Below are 23,008 nucleotides of genomic sequence, written 5' to 3'. Positions count from 1 at the left end.
GTACAGAACAGGTAGGAAATGCTGCCTAGATGTAACTTAAATTTACATTTTTGACTAAAGACTACCTTTTAAGCTATTCAAATGTTGGTTGAAAGCTTTTTGTGAATCAAACAATATGTAAGCTGGGGAAAAATCCTAATATAGTGGATAGCATACTACAAGAGAACATAAAAATCAGTATATATACCATTTTAATGGATAATAAAAAAGTCCCTATGTTTGCTTATTACCAATATCAAGCCGTTCTATTGAGGCTTCTTTTAGGAATAAATTAACCGATTCCCCCACCATTAAATTATAGGTAATTGATTAAAGCTGTGAATTTGCTGTGACAGTTTTCATGTTCCCTCCCACGCACTGAAAGAATTTGTGAATGTGATAAAAGAATTGAATATACCTGCGCTGCTCAAGTCTAGCATAGCTAGACATACTAGAAACAATGTATACCAAATTGTCTTTTATCTACATGCATAAAATTTACTTTTGGTAGATATCAGGATCACATACATAATTGAAATGAAAATAGTTTTGATTTCCACATTTAATTTTTTCATTTCATTTAAATACAAATTAATTGGGGGGCATTAGCACAGAATAAGTTAGCAAAACAATGAAGTATGTATTTTCTGCTTTTTTTGGTTCTGGTCCTGGAATTCCCTTGAATAAAAGTTCTAGGACCTTGATAGCTCAGTTACGTCTAGCATGTAAGTAAGCATTTGAATGTGCATTGAAAATCACTCTTTTGTGAAGAATAACTTTCACAGCATTGAAAAATTTAGCATGGTCTTTGTTAATACTAGGGACTCTAAAAGCATTTTTATGTAATGTCATGATGAACAGGAATTACATTTTCAGCAAATAAAACCTAAGAATATATACACTGCTTATGACTGTTTATAGTCTGTTTAAATGTTATGTATGCATTATTTCCAAAAAAAACCCCAAAACTTAAAACTGACATTCATTGTTTGACTTATGTTACATGTTGACATGAATTCTATTTTATACTGTAAATTTAAATTTCATAACTGTCCTGTGTTATCCAGTATGGGCATTCAACAGTATAGGTGTATTGTTCAGTTATATATTAGTGTTGGTTTACTCACTATTTTCTTTTTTGCTACTCTCCTATAGGTACTTTATTACAAATCTATGCCTGTTGGTATTCTTCTGAAGATGTTGGTTAAGTCTTATTAGCACTTTGTAACTGAATGTTAAGCAGCAGCCGTACCTATAATCTCCTAATAGTTGACAGTAGAATTATGAGAAGCAGCACAGCATTCTTTTAAACATGGAAGAGCTTTTGTGCAGGCTTCTGGGAAAAGCGAAGACCCAATCACATTAGTATAGGGGAAAGTAATATTAAAAGCTCTGTGGAAAGAGCACTGTTGCCACAGTTAAAAGGAAAGTAAGCTTTATGGCGTTTAAAGAATTCATATCTGCTAAAGCTAGAAATAAAACAGTAATTTAATAACATTATATAATAATATTAGAATAATAAAGCAAGCCAGTGTTTGTTTCCCTCATAGTTTCAAATTTAAATTGGTTAAAAAATTTCTCAATATAGGTAAATAAATTGTCAGGTGAAGTAAAAAATGCTGCTTTTACAAATGTTTTATACATATTTACACCTCTACATCTTCAATATGGAGGGTAATCCACGGTCATTAAAATTGTTTCCAATGTTCTTAAGCAGCACATGGTAAAGCGGAAGTAAACCCAAAACAATAAAATCACACTTACTTTCAATCCCGCAGATCAGTCTGTCCGTCAGGAGGTTTCTTCCATGGGGTCCCGCGTCATCCTGGTATCCTTCTTCTTCATGGCATGTGCACACGGAGCAGCCAAGAACCTCCTGGGATGCGTGACATAGGTCTCCCGGGAGGCTTTGTGTCTGCCTCAACCATGCTTTGTGCACTTCAATTGTGCCCTTCTGTGCTAGCTGTCCTGACAGTAACATGGTGCTGCCGCACCTTGTTGCTACTGCACCATCTGTTAAACTACACTTATTTCCTCTGTCCCAACGTACACTCTGCACTTGATTACTTCTGCAGTTGCTACCATTACAGCAACACACATTTTTGCACTATATTTTGCACCACAACATCACTACATAGGTCTGCACTTGCACCTATTGCACCAACATGTCACCACCAGTGCTTTAATGCGCATTTCTGCACTATTGTAACCATACGGCCACAGTTTTGCACTCTGCCACTACAACACCCAGCACTCATTACTTCTGCGGTGTTCATTTTCTGCAGGAAAAGTATAGGGCGGACTTACATAAAGGAATTAAAGGAAGCAAACCTAAATTATTCATATATTTCCAGATATGCCACTCTTCTCTATACAAGTCAATATGATGTCTAAATTAATTATATTTGTTGGAGATTTAGGTGACGGAAGAACAGTAGGATCCAACACAGAGCAAGTTTTACAAGCTGCTGTGGCTTAATATTGTATTGGGATGCTTGTGTTGTGTTAAGCATTGTGAGGAGCCTATGCCACTTAGGAATTTGCCTGATATTCAGTATAGCTTGAAAGAGGCAATCTGTGGTCCAAGGGATAAAGGATTACAGTGGGCACTGTCTGCAGCAAAGTGCGGTCAGTGGGAGTCTGTCCTAATATAAAAGGTTTTAGCTAACATTTAACCTACAGAGTGGTAGTGACCGGACAGTTTATACCCCTTAAAAAGTGAGGAGTCCATTACAGAGCAAAACATCTTCTTAAGAAGAATTAATTTTCTAAGTGGACAAATGTTGACTGTAGGACACTGTTTACTTGTGTGTTGCGGATGCAGTGTTCATACAATGCACTTTTAATATACATTACAATTGAACTCTGTATACCATAACTCTGTACAGGTAGTCCCCAGGTTAAGGACATCTAACAGGGGCTTCCCTGCTGTTTCCTGTGCAGGACAGAGGGGAGGGGGCGGTTTGCGTCACTTGCAGAAGAAATCTTTTGGTGAGATTGCTTTTTGCTTTGTTTGTGAGTTAACTCCCCTAGTGGTAATCCTGAGTGTGGCTCGGAGTGGATTTTACCTGCAAAAAACGGTAATTCCTAGTCACACTCGGGTCGCTTAAACCTTCGGCGTCCCCACAGGTCCTCGGGACACGTCCTTCCTCTTTGATCTTCAGCCGTGAACTGCAGAGACAATCTCTGGGGTCTCCCAGGGGCATTATACATGCTACTGTACAGGTATTACATGTTTCACTATTTTTTTTTACCAGATTCATTTTTTTTTTAATTTCAAGGTTATTAAATTTTATAAATATGGGACATATTTCAGTGAATTATGCCTAAGAATTATAGCCTACCAGTGCTCAACCCAGAATTTTTTTTAAGACGGGTGGGAAGAAATTGTAGGTGGGTGGCAGCCCCTGTATTGTGACCAAACTCTATAGTAACCACCAAAAAACAGCCGGGTGGGTGCTGAAAAGTGCCGGGTGGTGCACCCAGCTAAAAGGGCCTGGGGAGAACCCTGCCTATAATCTAAAATACATTTCCATGCAAAAAAAAGTAACGCTTTTTTCATGGAAACACAGAGAGAATTAGACGGCTAGGGGGATTAACTTACATTGAGGATTTTATACAGTAACTGACACCACGCTGCCTAATATGTTGAGACAAACATCTGTTCTAATTGCATTTATTAAAATAATGTACCTGTTCTGGCTTGCATACAAATTCAACTTAAGAACAAACTGTCAGTCCCTATCTCGTATGTAAACTGGAGACTACCTGTATATACATCCACATTCTATTAAGCCACACATTATTTGCCACTGCATACAATGTCCCCCATGGGTACAGTCCCTCAATACTGTCTGAGAATGAGTCCATTACAAACACAAGAAAGGGGTATTTTTTATTTCATTGCGGTACTACTACTTATTTATGCTCTGTTTGTGTTATGAAGTCTTATGAATCTGATACTTTATAATTAATATTGCCATCACCTTTAGTATATTTAGAAAGTATGGTGGTTATACAGAACTTAAGTGTAAATTTGTACAGTAAAATTGCTAAAAAAAAACATTTTGGGTTCGTCACTTTAATTTTTATTTACTCAGGAAATGAGGAATGGGCTAGAGACTTAGTTGGTTCCAGGCGTACTTATTTTTGGATACGCACTCCCTTGAACAGCTGTGTATCTTCGCAGTGGGAGAATTATCACAAAAGTAAAGTGGCTTTTATGCAAAGTCTCTTTTTGTCCTTGCCTTTTTTCAGATACATACCATCAGGACCCACTGGTCTATTTATTTAGAAATCCTGCTAGCTGTTCATACTGTAATTGCTATCTTTACGCCTTCACTGCATGTTCACTGTCATTTTATACTCACCTCTAAGTGAATGTACCCCTGCGGTGAGGTCCGTCATAAGAAATTGCTTCCCTGTTTTTTTCTAAAATGCTTTAGGAAATTCACATGGAGATTCTAACTTTGTTATTAGTGTAGCACACTCTTTCCTCCTTTGTAACATGGACATAAATGTTTGCATTCTAAAGTGGCTTCCTTGAAAGGCAGAAGAGGACATGGTACAAAACTGTGTTAATTGTGAGTCTTATGTACATAATGAGATGTGTCCTAAGGAAAACCTTTACTTTTGTTTATTTAGGACAAAGTGACCGGTTTGCCTAAATTTTCCATCTAATGCAGCAAATGAGAAGGAATTTGAGACTTTTCTGTCACTTGGGTAGTTCATAGCCCTGCATGAGGTATAATTTGATGTACAAATCATATCTCTGCACTTAGGTCTAGTACAGGCATGGGCAAACTAAGGCCCACGGGGTGTTTTTGGTCCAATATAGTGTTTCTCTGGCCCTTTGGGTGTTCTGTGACTCTGGCTGGTGCCACCCCGAGCAAGGGCCACACCATCCAGTGCCGCAGAACATGTCCCGGCTCGTGGAGGTGAGCGGGCTGTGCACACAACCCCTGCACACAACCTGCCCACTCTACCATCACAGGCTCTGAGCTTGCAGTGAGAGAGTGGGCGGGCTGTCACTGCACATAACCCGCCCACTCCCCCATCATAGGCTCAGATCTGTGATGGGAAAGTGGGCGGGCTTATGCCAGCATGACATCATGTTCAGTGGCGTCATGATGACATAACCCCGCCCACTCTCCCATCGGCTCAGCCCCTCTTTCAAATTTTACTATGTGGCTCCTGACTGAAAAAGTTTGCCCACCCCTGGTCTAGAACAACATGGACTAATTTCAAATGAGATTTCCAACTCAATAAAATTATCAGATATGAAGTAAAAACCGACAGCCAGATAATTTTTGATTTTCAGTTGGACATGTTTGAAATTAAAAAAACAGTTGTGCTGTTGATCAAGCAGCTATTTGTTGTGTAACTTGCCCAATCCTCATTCATGATTAGGGGTGATTAGGGGGCAAAACCACAAAAGCCATCCATTATAAAATTTGCAGATTTGCTTATGTGTACCAAGCCCTTTACAGGTCCTTTTTTTTTTTTTTTTTTTTTTTTTTTTTTTTTTTAATATATATCACTGTAGCGGCAGGCACTGTGGAGAATTTCAACCTAAAAATTCATAATGCTTCTAGTCATTCTAGACAGTCTAGCGTACCCTGCTCTTCCCTCCTTATCTCCTTGTTTACATTAGAGATTGGAAGGCTACAGAGCCACTGTTGGGCGAAAGATCCAGGCTCAGCGTCTCAACGAAAGACCAAACTACTACTACTAATAACCAGTTTTCTCCCCAGCCTCTTTTAGCTGGGCGCAACACCCCACACTTTTCACTAACCACCCGGCTGTTTTTAGGTGGTTACTGAAGAGTTGGGTCACAATATGGCGGCTCTCTCCCGCCTTCAATTTCCCCCCCCCCCCCAGCTTAAAATAGTTTCTGGGCTAAACACTGCCAATAATTATATGTCAATTTACTACAAAAATTGCAATAGCAACAGCCCAGTTGTGTCATGTAGTCATTTGAATGCTCGCATTTTAAGTGCACTAATATCTACAACTTCACTATACAAACAATATGCTTCTAAAAAGAAATAAGGGACAACATGGTGGTTGAATTTTTATCAAGGTTGTTGTGCAGTACTAGTGCCAATTGTTTGATTTCTAGGCACTGTATGTATTAAGTGTACATGATGTTCCTGTAAGTGTTTTTTTTTTTTTCCCCCCAAGAGCTACGGTTTACTCCTGTGAGGCAAAAACACACTGGTAGTGTGCTCGGCATCTAACAAAAGTTGTCCTAATATGAGGCTTCTTCTCTCCACGAATATGCCTTATGCTCAGAGGTGAGATTGCTGATATCCCCAATAGAACAGAAAGAATCTAGGTCCTTAGTGGGATAATTTATTACAGAGAAAAAGTTAAGGCCCTATTTGAACACCCCATATATATGTGAAGGGTGTTTATTATGTTATCATGGAAAACAAAAAAAAAAAAAAAACATCTTAGGCCGACTGAAAGGCACTGTATTTGGGTTTGGTATATTTCTGTTATAGTTTAAGGAATACAAATATTCAAAACGAAGAAGCAAAATATAATAAGCCATATTGCACCAAATTATACCTAACAAGATAGATAATTGCTGCAGCATTTTATCACAAATTATACATAAAATCTAAAACTGCTGCTAGCTTGTAAACCTGTCATCTAAAGTGTTTTACAGTTACTGGCATCTCAAGCTGTTTGACAGTGGAAAGTGCAAGTGGAAAAAAGGCTTTTATAGGAGCCATTACATTTAAGAGGTTTCCACTATATACTAAAATTACCATTATTTACTTCAGCTAAAACTGTTCTGGCCTCCCTGTTTATTTGGAGTTGTTGTTTTGATTTTTCTAACCTCATTTTTTTATTTGGAAATCTGAATCATAACGGTTTGTTTAAATATGTAATTAAGAAGACTTTTCAGTAGGGGGCATGGGGAATTTAGTCTGGTGACTTGTTTGGTTCTTTTCTCTAAATTGATAACAGCCTTGTCATTCACATTTAAATGCACATTACATTCATGTATAACAAAATTCCAGATCTGTATTTAAATGTCTTGCTATTCTATTTTACTTGTGGGTGTAGTTTTTGCAGAAATATTGTTCAGCAAGATCCACTGATACTGTGAGGAGATATTTACACATCTTTCTCATGTTCTTTATGTATAGTATTTAACATGATGTTTTAAATATGCATATAAAGTGTTAGTTCTGTGTCAAAAATATTATATCTATGTTTTTAAAAATGTGGAGGCATTTTTTCTTTTTAAATGTTTATTACATACATATTCCAGTCCTGCTTTACAGTACTGCAGAATGGTTGTGTTTTCTTGTGGTGTGTGTGTTTTTTTTGGTATGGTTAGAAAAAAAGAACGTAGTGCACCTCAACACAACCATTGTGTATACTGTGATGGGCATTTTTGGCTTTATTGTACAATCCATTAGCTGCTCCCCTATATTAAAACAAAAACCTGCACTCCATGTGCAATTCATTTCTATTTGAGTCAATGCAGGTCTCCCTCTTAGTAGTTATTTACCACATCTCCATTTTAATATAAAAAAATAACCAGACGCGCAAGCATTTACATTTTGAAAGTCACATGGAAGCTGCTTTAACCAGTTAATCATTCATACCTGTAGACAGCTTATATATTGAAGCATTTTTTTTTATCTCTGATGTTGACCTATGTGATCGTTTGTCCACCATAGACCAGAGATCTATCAAATCCACTGCTATATAAATAGACCTCAAAGACTTTTTTCATTGTGCCAATTTTAACATGATTTACAACACATTAAAGTTATCAAACAAACCAAATACAAATCAAAAAAAAAAGTTTGAATAATAATAGTTGGAAAAAGAGAAAAAAATATGTAGCATGCCCAACGTCTACTACTAGTAAAGAAAACCATGTATAAATTCAAGCTAGATGCTTACGTAAAACACCTGAAACTTTTCCTAAAAGATACATTTATTTATGTGTGTTTTCCATCTATCCATCATCTTATGGAGTAGCAGGACTTATTACAGGAATCTCACCAACCACATTTAACACTTCTTATATTGTCTGACACTGTAAACAGATGAAAACACAGGTTATACATGTACATTTCCATTTTGCTTTCAGAGCAGCAGTCCCCAAGCACAGAACAGCCTGAAGCTATGTTCTAATAAATACATCACAATGCCGAGACCATGATTTAATACATAGTACAATGCACAGGTCTGTGCTGAATTGTCATTGTGCTCGGGTAAATCTGTTATATTTATATACAGGTAAATATTATATTTATTTTTTGCCAGGGGGATTAGTTATGTGTTATGTTATTTGTTATAAGGAGTGTTTTAGCAATATTGACCTGACTATAGTCAATGTGAGAATGCCAAGGTCTTCAGTGGACACTACTAAGAAATATTTATGTACGGCGTTCTAGATGTTCCCTGCATTAATACAACACAAAAAATGTACCTCTAAAGCATCCCTAAACACTGTACATTTGTAATTATGTAAAAGATCTCCCGTCATTTTAATTGAACACATCATAATAAAATCCTTACCTTAAGGCAGAAAGGAGTGCATTTTGCTTTATTTAGCAAGGCACCTTGTAATACATTAGAATTGCCATTGTGCTTAACCAATTGAAATCGAATATCCACTTTGTATATGAGCAGAATCGGGTACACTGCCCTGTTTATACTCTTACTGACTTTAGCTTATAGATTCTTCCCAGAAGGGTGCCGTATAAGGAACAATTATAAATCCTGGGTTCCTGAACATGAAAGCAAATCAGGGTGATCTGCTGGTAAACCTGCACATTTCACTGTGCACTGCAATGTGTAAAGTAAATACAATTAATTTTTTTTAAGAATTAAAAGCTGTTAAAGTATCAATGTCAGTGTATAACTTTTGACAGAAAGTCTTCCCAATGTCTGGAATACTTGCTCCTTTTTTGCACATTGTGGCTTCTCCTCCCCCCTTACCTACAGCATTCAGCAGGGGTAGCAGGCATTTGACCCATCTGACTGGTCAGATACTTGCTTTTGCTGAGTAGCTGTAAAGTTGCAGTGTTTTTATGTTTTTATGATTTTTAGAGTCCCTGAAAAGGGTAAAGACTGTGCTGACCGGATCAGTTTGTATAAATACCCAAATGTACAATAAATATTTTTTTTGGTTCTTTTTGTCAGTTTATAATACCTGTGGTTACAATTTATGCCATGTTTAGATTGTTTTCATTTGTAGCCACCCTACTGTTCTGAGGAGCTCTGGGATTACAATTGTAAATACCCACATCCATGATACATAATGTAAGGAATCGTGGGGCAATGTAGTTTTTGTATGGGCAGGAAGTTGTTCTTCTGCCCTCTAGTGTTCAGCCAGAAATAGTAAAAACCACCAGCAGCCTCTATATATACAGATTGATTGCATAAATCTTTTTTCAAAGTAAGGAACTTATTGTTATTAAAACTGGCATACTCATAATAAAGCTTACAGCACACTATTAGTTCTCAATATTCGGGAACTTTGAATTTAGTTTTGCTTTAAGATAAATATTGGTTCTGGAAATATTCTTCACACTACTGCATGCATCTTGATGTGTTATATAAAAGTCATGTATAAATCTTTGTGCTCGATAGGTGTGTGTTTGGTTTTCTTATGTGCTTATATTATCTTATACTTTTAGTTTTAATGCTGCCATAAGATACCAGACTCTGGCCACATCGAGATTTGACGGCTTTGAACTCATTGTTATTAATAATAATAAATAATAATAGTATTAGTATTATTATTTATTAATATTAATAATAATAATAAACAGGATTTATATATTGCCAACATATTACGCAGCGCTGTACATTAAATAGGGGTTGCAAATGACCGTGACACAGGAGGATAGGACCCTGCTCTGAAGAGCTTACAATCTCGGAGGTGGCGGAACTCATCCCAAGAGTTTGAGTAACTAATGTTTACTTCCCTCCATGAATGTTTGAACTCTGAGTGTCCTGGGACACACATGTTCTGGTCTGTAGAAGTGATCAGGCAGCTTTACTGCCACCCAAATCATTTGTATATAAATGCCTGTAAAATGTAAGTGAAATTGCACTCATGGTATTAGTAAAAGTGTTAAAGCAACTGCATTAGTGTGTGTTTATTTTACTGGGCTTCCTAATACACTACAATGGTGTCCAGCTCAGTGCACCATGATGTTGTGTGGTGCCACTGTGGTGGTCTACAACAAAAAAGTGGAAAAGTAATTTGAGGTGCTATTTACAATGAATAACACAGCAGCCCACTAATGCGCATAATGTGTTGGTGCAGCACAGTGATACGGATGGGTAAATACTTGATGAATACCAATGTGGCTAAATATGGTCGGCACATTTAGCCTTCAATGAGCTATGTTCATGAAATAATCAGACAAAAATCTCACTTCCTTTGATAAGTCAAAAGCATTTTAGAGGTCAAAGTGTTCTTGTTTGTACATTAAAATCACATCCAAATGTTGTACATACTGTGCTGTATAGACATAAACAAGAAAGCTGAAAGAGGGAGGAGGGAACTGCATTCTATGGTGTTTCACACCTGCTGCTTGTGGAATCTCGTGTGTTAAATTTATTACATTTGGTTGTAATTTTAATTGACTCGGTACAGAATATATTTTTTTAATTTTTTACTGCAGATGTGTTTGAGTACATAATGCAATGTATGTATAGGCAAAACCATGTTCCCACAAATTCTAGTCATATACAGCCAATAAAGAAAAAAGTGAAATCTAGATTAATGCTGCAATTCCCCAATAAATAGATTCAACTTGTTCTTGCTAGGAAATTACCAGAGCAGTACCAAAAAATTCACAAATGATAACACAATTGCTGAAACAATTGGTTGGATCTGGGCTTTTACAGGAGCCACTGTAAGTTCTGCAGGGGGCCGGTAATAGTAGAAGTGATCATTGATGTGGATTATAAGCTAAAATAGTGTACAAAAGTGAAGCCAGGTGAAGAACACTGCTGACTGGTTGTTGCACATACTCACACTGTAGTGAATTGAGATATAGATAGATAGATAGATATATATATATTATGCATGCATGTATATAATTTTAAATTCCACACAAACATGCACATATGGATTTGGACATATTGCTAAACAAAAGGAATGTTTAAAAATACCAATGTTTTGCAGTAGATAACTTGTTTGCCTTAGCTACTGTATTAAATGCATAAAAACACTGATGTGCGTTAAATAGCTGTGCTCTGCTTTTTATCTTGTACAACAAGAGGACCCCTGGAGTGAGTCTTTTGTTTTCCATGCTCTTCACCAACATCTATTATTATTTCTAAAAATACAGTGAAAGATATTTAGCTTTTCAGCCTTGTATCGTCGGTTAGGTTTCCAGAATGAAAATTAGCAATGGAAAGAATTAGGCAAAACATATGTTGCCTGTGGATTTCTTGTATTTACGCTGTTTTGGCCTGAATTTACTGCGAGTGACCTGGCTTGTGTGCTACTACAGGTTTTATTATTAGCTCTCTGTTTTGTGTTGCATGTCCTCAGCTCAGTTATGAGCACTTATGTCTGCTGCAGACAACACATGCCGTTTCTTTTTGATTTGCCAAATCCTACAGTACTTCCTAAATGCCTCTTTTTAAAGGATCTGCATGAAACAGAAACACTTACTTTGGAACAGTACAGTTAGCTTCAACAACTTTAATGTGCAGGTTAGACAACTATAATGAAGACAGTTTTTGTGTGTATAAAATGAAATAATATTCACACATACGCACTCATGATGTCTTAGTAGGTTAACTTGCAATCCTAATACACAATAGATTTGGGAATCCCACTGATAATTCGAATGCAATTTAGTGTAATTGTTTCATCTCACTTTTTACTGGGACATCAGATGAAGTGAATGCGTCCAGACATACAGAATAAGGATGTTACATATTTTGAACAAGCGGTGAAAGCACTTTCAAGCCAGACCTCATTCACCTCTGTAGCTAAAGCATTGTGGAACATTTATGTTTGGAATTCACTACAAAATTATTGTATTTTTCATATTACCTTTTGTAGCAACAGCATGTTGGCAGCCTTCTGTTACACAGTTTGTGTTTTTATGCTGTGATAAAGCAACCAAAACCTTGTTTTATAGTTTCCAATGTGATTGTTGAGCATGAATTACTGTACACTACGTGTAGCTAGGAATATTCTGGTGACCATTGCTATTTTGAGGGTACATCTTCCTTGTGGGGACACACTAAAAACGTTACCCTTTTTCTCAATTCAAATATAGATTTTTGAAGTATATTCTTTTTCATGCTTTTTACCTTATGTATCTCTATAAATATAACATTTTACAAATATTGTGCTTTATTGGTACTCAGAAGAAAACATCACTCAATTCCTGCTTGGATTTTTATTAGTAGAAAAGAAAGAGCCATTTGATTTACATGTTTGTTGGGGGTTATTTTAAGGTGACTGTTTATTTTGTATATTGGTTGAAATAATATTCTTTCAATTACTAATTTGCAAAATTGTGTTTACGGAGCATGATCGAACACCACATTTCTGTTATGACTGTACCATGCAGTTACTGTTTACCTGTCTTAGGCTATGGTGTATATAAGGTAGTTTACATAGATTGTAGTACTTTGTGTATGTATATATACTTTTTCTGTTTAGTTACAATACAGCAAAATATTAACAAAGTATTATTAAAAGCATTTGAAGACACAACTTCCAAACAGGCCTTCACCTTCTGTCAGATTTATGTGAAGAGAAGTGTGAGAATGCCTGTAGGAGTAATGACCAGGACTAACCCCTGATTCATCTAGATTATTATGAGCTCACAGACGTGACAGTGAAATCCAACCTACTGATTGATTGTGTAACTACTCAATTATTTAATGTGAGAGATTGGGTTTTATGTCTATTTTTGTCTATTTTTTTTCGCTACGTTCTCAAGTACATTTCCTACCTCTACACAGCCAGGTAGTGACTGTGACATTTACCAAGCATGTCAGTGCACTCCTTACAGCAAACAGACCTTGTAGAGGAGGGATGCTTGAAATGACAACCACAAATGGCGCTGTGTGGAACTCATGGAAACAGAACACAAGTAGAAGATTCCTGCTTTATTAACATGTCACAACATGTTGGAAAGCCAACATTTTTAGGTCACATAAGGTTCCTTCTTCAAGACAACATTGAGCCTTGAGGAAGACACCAGGAGTGGCCCAGAAGTGTTAGCTTTTCAACATGTTGTGACAGTGCGTTTAAAAAATCTGGTATTTTGAAATGCTGGTGAATTTGTGTTATGTTTCCATGTGACGTTAAGCACATTTTCACAGCAAGATAAGTAATTACTGTATTTCACTAAAAAAAAAAAAAAAAAAAAAAAATTGCTGTTATTTTAAGCACATGCATCTGGAAGATTCATCTGATTGAGTAAATGTGAATGAGACATTCACTGTTTTAAAATACGCCAAATCAAACTGATGCCAGCCAAATTAAAAACAAAGTAAAGCTTGGGATTGGGTGCTATATGTTCTTTTTTGATTTTGCTTAAATTATTTTTCACAACATTTCCATATGCTATAAGGTGGTGTTTCTCAACCAGTGTTCCATGGAACCATAGAGTTCCTCCAGAAGTTGCTAGGGGGTCTTTGAGGGTCTTTGTACCTTTAGGTCAGTCTGACACCAGTGATCATTTTGGTAATCTGCAGGGGTGACATTCCCCCCACTGGCCACCACACTAATGTACTGCGATTTGTGCATATAATAATTATAGCAGGGGATCCCTAAGACCTGGTAGTTATTTAAAGGGTTTCCCCATTCCTTAAAATAAGACATTCATTGTAAATGCAATGTACCAATGTATATTTTAAAATTACTGCATATGACACCATATTGATTTATATTCTACATGTTTTTATTAGTTCTTGTATCTCTCCTACCCCCCAACAATCCAGTCCCATTATAATTTATGATCATCATAAACTCTACTAAGAATATGAAATAAGGCCTCCTCAACCCAGAAACAGAAAACTGCCTTGTGACATAAATGGGTAAAGTCATTAAAAGTCACTTTCTCTTTTGAATGTCAAAGACATTATAACAGTAAAATGACCATAATGCTGTTAATCCTGGTAATTCAGATTCATTAGAAGTATGATTGTAATAAAATCTAGCCACATTGATAATTTTTACCAGCATAAATTCAATTTGAATGACAACTGGGATGCATAAAAGTTATTCTGGCCAATAACAAATATGCATGAAATTATTATTTTAATTTATTACATATTTTCACAATAAAATTGTGCAGGTCAGACAACCTTACCCCATAGGTCTGGAATTGGTATGTTTAAAATTGGATATTTTACTACTCAAGAGCCCCTAGTTGTCATAAGAAATTGTTTATGTTCAAAGATCAGTGTTTTATTGGTGTGTTTTGTCATCTGGCTCCTTTACCTATTCTCCGGACACCTCATAGAATCCCATACTTACGTCATGATATTTTAAGGACTGATCTGATGTGTGACCCTTTTTATGAATATTTTATATAGTAACAAGCATTTTGTGTGTGTGTATGTATGTGTGTCTGTGTGTGTGTGTATGTATGTATATATTGAAGTGTGTGTGTATGTGTATATATATGTGTATATATGTGTATGTGTGTGTGTATATATATATATATATATATATATATATAATATTGCATTGACTGTATCAGGAAATCCATTTTATGAATTAGCCATTGTACATTAAATAGGGATTGCAAATGACAGACTAATACAGACAGTGATACAGGAGGAGAGGACCCTGCCCCGAAGAGCTTACAATCTAGTAGACATTAGGAAGTGATTAAATATCTTGTTCATCAATCCTTCTTGGCAGGGTCTTTTTTTAAGACAATCTATACTGTAATATGAGGGAAAAAACTTTTTGAATCTTTCTTTTATAACTGAATACACTGTAAGCTTGGTCAGTGAAAATACTTGGTCTTGTCAGATTAGTCTCTGCTGATGAAACCAATGTTTTAATGCTGAATATCTAGAAAAATGTTCAGCTTGGATATACCAAGCTCAGAGGAGCCTACCAAGTTTGTATATAAATATATAGTGCAGATCTACCTACTGATTTGTAAGTCTGGCCAGCATGATTATCATTCATGGCTCTGTTACATCTTAGACTTTCCTGGACATGCACATGGTTAGCTAGTTTTAAAAAGGAACTAAACCCATATTTATAACATTTTTTTCGTTCCATCGCAAGTGCAGCTATCTTCTTCTTTCTTCTCTTTCCAGTTCTGATCTTTGGCCATCTTGATTGGCGAGGTAACTCATTCTGTCCTGGACAGTGTTCAACCCAAAAATTTTTTAAAGCTGGGTGGGTAGAAATTGTAGGCGGGTGGCAACCGATGTATTGTGACCCAACTTTTCAGTAACCACCCAAAAGGAGCCGGTTGGTTACTGAAAAGTGCTGGGTGGTGCGCCTGGATAAAAGGGGCTTGGGAAAACACTCCTTGGAAATTGCAGGTAAAGGGGATTTTGACAGCTGAAAAGGAAGGTAAAAATGCTTATTGCAGAAAGGACATCCCCTGTCACTTTCTGCAACAAAGCCCTGACTGATCACACATTTTTTAAAGTTAAAAAGTTCCTGGTTCAATTAGACTAGACTAAATCATTTCCAATAACATAATATAGAAGGCTTTGCGGAAGTTCTAGTGTGTTTGTCTACCTCCCCAGTTTTTGGGAAGCGATTCATTTCTCTCCCACCCATTTTCTTGGCATTGTACTGAAGAATAGTTAATAAGCTGAAATTGTATTACTTGAAGGAGGTTTGTTAATCACCTACAAAGCTGAAGTCAATTGATAAAAAAGCTGAAAATCATACTCGCATATTTTTTTTTTTTTTTTTTGGAATTGGGAATTTTAATTCTTGATATTTTGATGGCTGAGTTCCTTCTAAAGTAAAGGCTGTGTTTTAGGTTGGACAGAATACCAATGCAGTCACCCTTTTGGGTCAAACATTAGTTTCTGGGGTCAACAGCCTGACATGTTTAATAAGGAAAAAAGAATTTTGTCTGATGTGGATTTTTTCTTCACTGCTCCACAATCAGTAATCTCCTTGGTACTTACACCCCAGTTTTGAAAGGTACAGGTGTACTATATAGAATATATCTGGTGTGTATATCTACAAGCATATTTTATTTCGTACAAGTATGAATGTATGAACATTTGTTTTATAGAATCAATTTAAACTTTAAAATGTGTTTTCAATTTGTTTTTTTTTTAATTTTTTCTGTACCTATGGGCATCAAAATTTATAGTAAAGCTTAACACTGATTCTTGCTCCTCTTACAGATTTACTTGCAGTAATAGAAAACAATATAGTACCTGTGTAGTAAACTCTATCCCATTATAGCAACTGGTGTACAATACTGATTTAACATGTTTTAGATACCAAAAATTAGTCCCTCTCCTGATAGTTAAAAAATCTTGACTCTCGCTATATCCATCTTATCAAGAATTGCACAACGTTTCTGGCTCCTTTACAGTCTTGGTAAGTTCAATTTTTCATGAATTGCCTACATTAAATGGTGATCTAGGCACATTAGCCTAACCTTGTGACAAGATGAATGAGGCAGTAGCTGTCATTTAAATCCCCCAAGAGTTAGTATTTCCAGCCGTGGGAATGAATATCTAAACATTTAATCCATTTTCATTTATTCAGAGTGAATACATTGAATATGCGTTTTCCTTAATGTTAAAAGGGGGCAATGACATATGGATTTAGGTGTGTATGGAGGATTAAATCACTATTAGATGCTGACAGTTAATGGTTGGAGGAACAAGCTTATGGACACCCAACAGATACAAAGTACAACGACTAAGGATTCATACTTAACAGTAATAATTTAAATGGAATCTGTACACTAGAAACGCAATAAATAATTATCCTAATAGACACATTATACCTAAATATATATTACAAATGCTGTCCATGAAATACAGTTTATAGCTCTTTATTTATCGTCAATAAAATGTAACTAAAGGGAAACAAAAACTTATATACAATGCAGTCTGTCAGTAGCTTTAACATAGCTGTTTTCTTTGTTGTATGGGTGTAATATATAATGTTCCTGTCCATGTTGCTGCTATTTTCAATTTTAAGTAAATGTAGTGTTTGGAAGATTGCCCTGTCTTAGTGTCTTCATCTTTTAAGCACTACTTTTACTTAACATTAAAATTACAATGGTCAGATTTTAGTCATTAAATCCAAAGCCTTATCCTTAAAAAAAAAAAAATGTTGCTGTAACTGCCTAAAAAGCATTCCCTTAAGTTTTGGCATTTATTTATTATACACAGAAATTGATCTAAATCTACTAGATCATGTAACCCTTCATTGTCCACAGATGTTTCTGTCCAAAGGTGGCTACATTCCTCCTTCATAAGATACAGCACAGTGAGTGTAGCCACCCGAAGACAGGAAGTGTGTTATTGACCACAGATTACTAGATGAAAATAGAAATATGAGCTGCAATTTATTGCTTTTTTGTTACTGGGTTCAGATACACTTTAATTAGCGTAGTGGGTGAAGAAATACATATGAATGCAACATGCCCATCTTTCAATCACTGGAGATTTATATGTTTGATAACAGTGATGGATAGATGCAGCCAGTGTTTGCAGAATGAATTCCTATCATTCAACTATATATTCCAAAATGCTGGATTATCTCTTAGTGGGGTTGTTTTATAGCAATCAAACAAGAATATTACTGTGGCACTCGGTTGTCTAATTTTCTCAAAAGATGTGTGATTCTTCCCCCACCTCCTAGATTGTCAGCTCTTTGGGGCAGGGTCTTCTACTTCTCCTCCTGTGTCACTCTTTGTACCTGTCTGTCATTTGCAACCCCTATTTAATGTACAGCGCTGCGTAATATGTTGTTTTAGGAACATGGATTATTTTTCATTATTTATGAGCTCAAGTGATCAAAGGCTTCCTATAGAGTATTAGAAAGAAGACTTGATAATGTGCTTCCCGATATAGCTTTTTATGGCAATAATCACAGATCTTTATATAGACTCCTGTATATGGTCATATTAAGTTGTTAGTTTAGGAAAAGGGATGCTTGCTATCCCAAGGTTGAAAATAGGTGCTGGAGATTGTATAGATTTGTCTCCATCAAATGGCAGAGACTTGTATATTGGACTGTCATTCAATCCCTCCCATTGTCATTGATGACCATAAAAAGGATAACATTTTGAAAAAAAATAAGTTATTTGATCATTTATTTTGTAGCTGCCACTAGGTTTTTTGACAGTGTTTGTCATATTGTTTTCTTTCTTTTTAAGACAAGGCAGCTGTTTTGGTTTATTCCATATTTTATATAGCCCAATGAGACAGATTTAAGAACTTTTTCCAAATTTATCTTGGGTAGGATGTCATAGTGGCCTTAGTTCTGGAACACATGCACAGAATGATCTGGTTAGCTTCCAAGGAAATACAGATTCTGGAAAGCATGGGGATTTTACTAGCAGGCCAAACTGAAAGCTAGAGCCGATCACCATGTTTCCCGTGGCCCCCTGTATCCGATGTAATGTTTTGTGTCTGAATGACTTTTACCTTTTAATCTGCTTCTTTTATGTAAAAGTAAGCTGCAGTTGCAATAAAACCATGCTATTTGTTAGCATTCTGAAAAATTTTTGATAGGACATTAGTAACATTAGTAAAAAGCAATTAAGTGTTAGCCTATTACATTTCGGAATACTTAATAGTCAAGGATAAAAGGAATTCCTTGTTGCACTTGAAAAGAGGAATCCAGACAGAGTTTAAAGCTTTGGTTTTCTATGCATTGCAAGCTGAAAATCAAACATATGTAGCAGGATAAGAACGAAAGAGATAGACTTCTGAAAAAAAAAAAAGCTTGGACACATAAAATGTTTTGTTTTTTTTTTATTTGAAGTGAGCACATGTTTGTAGTTGTGTTTGATACAATAATTGATTAGGTCAGACAATTAAACCAATTTGCCTAGCTTGTAAATTATAGATGTCAGCAGTAACCCCTGCTGTGAGTTTAAGTGTATTAAATAATCTTCAGGACACTTGACAAAGACATTCTCAGAACCTACAAGAACGTGTGTTTGTTCTAAACAGAATTTGCCCCTCAAAAGGTTTTGCTTGTCAAGTTCTGAAAAAAATTGCTAATCTTGACTCAATGAGCAGCTGGGTTTTGCAGTAGTCCTTGCTTCTTCTAGGGGTTAATTAGCCTTCTTTTAAACTGTTGGCCTATTTAGCTGTAGATCTTGCATGATTCAGTCAGGGCTGGCGGTACAAAAGCGGAACCATTAACAAGCGGGTGTGTCCAACTGCTTAATTAGCCAGAATAAAAAGGTCTTTTGTCATACAAGCATCTGTTGTTCGTGACACACCTGACAGCCACATTAGGCAAGGATGGCTAGCCAGAAATTTTGCACATATTTCCTTCAATAAATGTGCCACTCATTTACATAAGGGCTGCATTGCGGATGATTTACAAATGTGACTGTCTTATCAAGCTGGATTAGTGTATCTACTATAGAGATTGCATGGAAGGAGTACACAGCCCGTTGTAGCCGTGCCAGCAGTGTAAACAAGACATGACCATTCTATGTTGAAACAAAACTTTTATTCTAAAGTGCAGTTTCAACATTGGCAGTGTCAAATTCTGGGAAATCAACCAAAATACATTGTGTATATGCTTAAGTATGCCCACTAGGTCTGAATGATAGGCTTCAGAAAGTTGGCAAAGGGATTGTTCTCCCCCGAACTTGCTTTAGCATGCTAATTGATCCTCTGTGAGGCCTGCCTGTACAGTTAATCACTTATAAAGTACATCCAAGAGAATTATTAACCAGTGTGGATGACAGTTTGACTCAAAAGTCTCATCAAGAGCTAAATGTTCGGTTAACATTGTTTGGAATGTGTTCTCTATAAACAGATGACATGAGTATTCTAGAAAGGCCACTGTAAAAGTAAACCTTCTTACATGTACACATACAAAAGTGTTTTTTAAAGAGACTAAAAGCATTTTTTAGGCTTCTCCCAAATACCTAATAATTCTGCAACTGATGTTCATCTAATATATCTTTCCGTGATGGCATAGCAATAATACTGCATGTCTTCTATATTTGCAGCAGTGCTTCCTTCCTTGTGCAGGCTGTATTTGCAAACCTATAGCTTGTCAATCAGCATCTGGCCACACTCAGTGCCGCCCACTGCTTTCTGCATTGGCAGCAGAACCACTTTGGCCTTTGCAGCGTTAGGTCCCAGGTTCCAATTTCGGTCAAGAAACTGTATGGAGTTTCAGGCTCTCCCGTGTTTGCGTGGGTTTCCGCCGGGTACTCTGGTTTCCTCCCACATTCCAAAAAACAAGCAGTTGCGTTAATTGGCTTGCCCCTAAAATTGACTGTATACTTAGACTGTATTAATGACATATGACTATGGACTTTGCACAGCGCTGCTGTTGGCGCTATATAAATACTGTGTAATAATATATTTAATCTTTGTTGGTGAAAAAGTCAATGAAAAAAAGTTGATATTTCATGCTGATAGGCTGTTGTGGTCAGTTCATATCTAACTTGTGCCTAATTTTAACTAGAGGAATTTGGAGAAGAAATCCTTTTGTAGAGGAAATTATTCTGTGCTGGTAATTTGTTTAACATCCTAAGGGGAGTTCAACAAATCTAATTGTTCAAAAATTTACGTTTAGATTCCTGACATCTTTGGAGAATTAGGTAAAATATCAGTTTAGCCTATAGATTACCACATTTAGATTTTGTCTGAGTTTTAAATCGTTCATTCGCGGCTAGACCCTAATAGATTATGAAAATGTTTGCTGTCTGAAATAAGGGATTATCCTTGCCTTTACTTTTTTCATTTAGTTTTAGGTTTACAGCAGATCAAACTGCTTTCTTCCAGCACATTTTAACAATAAGGTTTCTTTTACTTGCAGAACCTACCATGCAGACGTCCGAGACTGTGTCGGACACGGGTTCGACAGTGACGTTACAGACATCCGTAGCAGGTCAGGCAGCAGTGCCCACCCAGGTTGTGCAACAAGTGCCAGTTCAACAACAAGTAAGTGGTCGTTGTTTATCACAGCAAACTAAATAAATGTAAATCCTGCAGTTGACTGTTCTGATACTGTATGCTAATAGGAAAGTTTTTACACTTGTGTTATATGCATACACGGAGTATCTTCAATAACAGATTTTTCAGAAAAAAAGTAATACTGATGCAATATGTGCAGTGTAAACATTTCAAAATGCTAAAATTCTTTTTGAACTTTTTTTTTCCAAGAAATTATCTGAAACAGAAAATAGTTTTGTGAAGTCAGTTCGTTGATGAATGCTGATTGGTTCATTTTATTCATATTTAGGCATATTATGAATGAAGCAAATTATTGAAAAAGGTATAAGTTGAAGTTTCCAGAGAAACAGTAGCTATTCAGCAAAATCACAGTCATTTGCATCTCTGCTTGTGGGTGAATATATAAATATGCAATCCTGTGTGTTTTGTGTACACAGGTTAGCACAGACAACTAAGAAGACTTTCTAAAAACATATCATATAGTACAAGCAAAAATGACAGTAGGTGGCCTAATTTTTTTCCATATCTAAGCTATTTCAAACTACTCCTAATTTTACCCAATATAAAGCAGCAGCTATTATGTCTAAGTGCCTGTAGGTACAGATGTTTAGAGACACAACTGCATGTGGCAAGTCAGGCAGATATTTTAGTCACTCAAATTTGTTAAACTTTGGTCAGTTGTAAATAACATATGAAATATGTACGGGTTCTTAAGGGATGATTGAGCAGCAGTGTTTAGCTTCCAGTTAAAAAAAAACAAACAAACTGAGAAATATCTTCATGTGGACCTTTGGTCAGGGTATGGGCATTTATATATTTACATATTCCAAAAAAGTGCTAAATGAGCTTTTCATAAACACTCACTGTTCTCTTTAGCTGCAGGCACTGTGGAGCATTGCTTCCTACAAATCGCCCAATAATCGCCATGTTCAGACAGAGGTTCATGCAGTTACCACATCTAATTAACTGTATATAGGCAGTTTTTACAGTGTGTATATGTGTCTTTTGGGTTATATTACGCTTGAAAACCGTGAAAACACTTAATTTCTTTGTGCTCATTTCCACAATTGTTTCCAAAATGCCTTTCAAGCAACATATAAATGACATAAAAAAACACTTGCCAGTCACTTGGAAGGCATTCCTATTTAAGTCTATAGGAGTGACTAAATAGGGGTTTGGCCATGATATGCAGCAGGGATCATCTTAACACCATCCAAAATCTGCAACCTCACCACCTGATAAACACCACAAAAAATGTTTCAACCTCTCTCATAATAATAAGAATGGAGAATTGGAGATTTTTTTTTTTTGGCAGTAAAAGACTAGAAAAATATTTTCTTAGCTGTACATCTGAACACCATATTCATTCTCCCAGCAGCTCAGCTATTCCCTAAATAGAATCACCTGCTCTATAGTTATATTAGAAATTTAGGAAGTTCAAAGGCTGAATGATGAGCTGCTAAATCAATTTAGTGCTTCTGGTTGGAACGTTTCAACGTCTCCAGTTATAAAAATCAGTGGAATTTTTTTTCAAAGCTCATTCACTGTTTTAAAAATATGTAAATATTTAATGTCTGTACAGGTTAACACACAGCAGGCTCATCGGAGTAATTTGTATGTTTCTTTAGGGTTTTTTCTTCATGCAGTTTCTGAGAATCTTTCTCAAGGGTAGTTTAGTACATTTTCCAAGCAATCTTTCAGTAGGGTAGGCTGCCCAGGACATGCTTCCTGCATGGCAGGCATCTTAACACATCAGTCTTTCTAATTTTTAAATTACTCCATGCGTTATGTTAAAAGAAATAAAAACATTGAAGTATATCATATGTGAACAGTGCCCGTAGAATGAAACAACAAGTTGAAAAATCTTTTTGTCAGCTAAAGTGAACTCTTTATCATT

The 23,008-nt window shown here is 36.2% G+C and overlaps 1 protein-coding gene across 3 annotated transcripts in view; it reads left to right on the top strand.

The window, feature by feature from the left end:
- RFX3 (regulatory factor X3) overlaps positions 1 to 23,008 on the top strand; it is a 140,302-nt gene that overhangs the window by 51,596 nt on the left and 65,698 nt on the right. For all 3 annotated transcript variants that reach the window (XM_072404211.1, XM_072404213.1, XM_072404212.1), the window contains one exon: positions 20,975 to 21,099. In XM_072404211.1, the coding sequence (XP_072260312.1) occupies positions 20,975 to 21,099 (125 nt within the window). The remainder of the gene's footprint in view (positions 1 to 20,974; positions 21,100 to 23,008) is intronic.

Source organism: Pyxicephalus adspersus, chromosome 3 (genome assembly GCF_032062135.1).
Source record: "Pyxicephalus adspersus chromosome 3, UCB_Pads_2.0, whole genome shotgun sequence".
Taxonomy (NCBI): Eukaryota; Metazoa; Chordata; class Amphibia; order Anura; family Pyxicephalidae; genus Pyxicephalus; species Pyxicephalus adspersus.
Note: the sequence above shows the minus strand (reverse complement) of the source record. Positions and strands in the feature narration are given on the sequence as shown.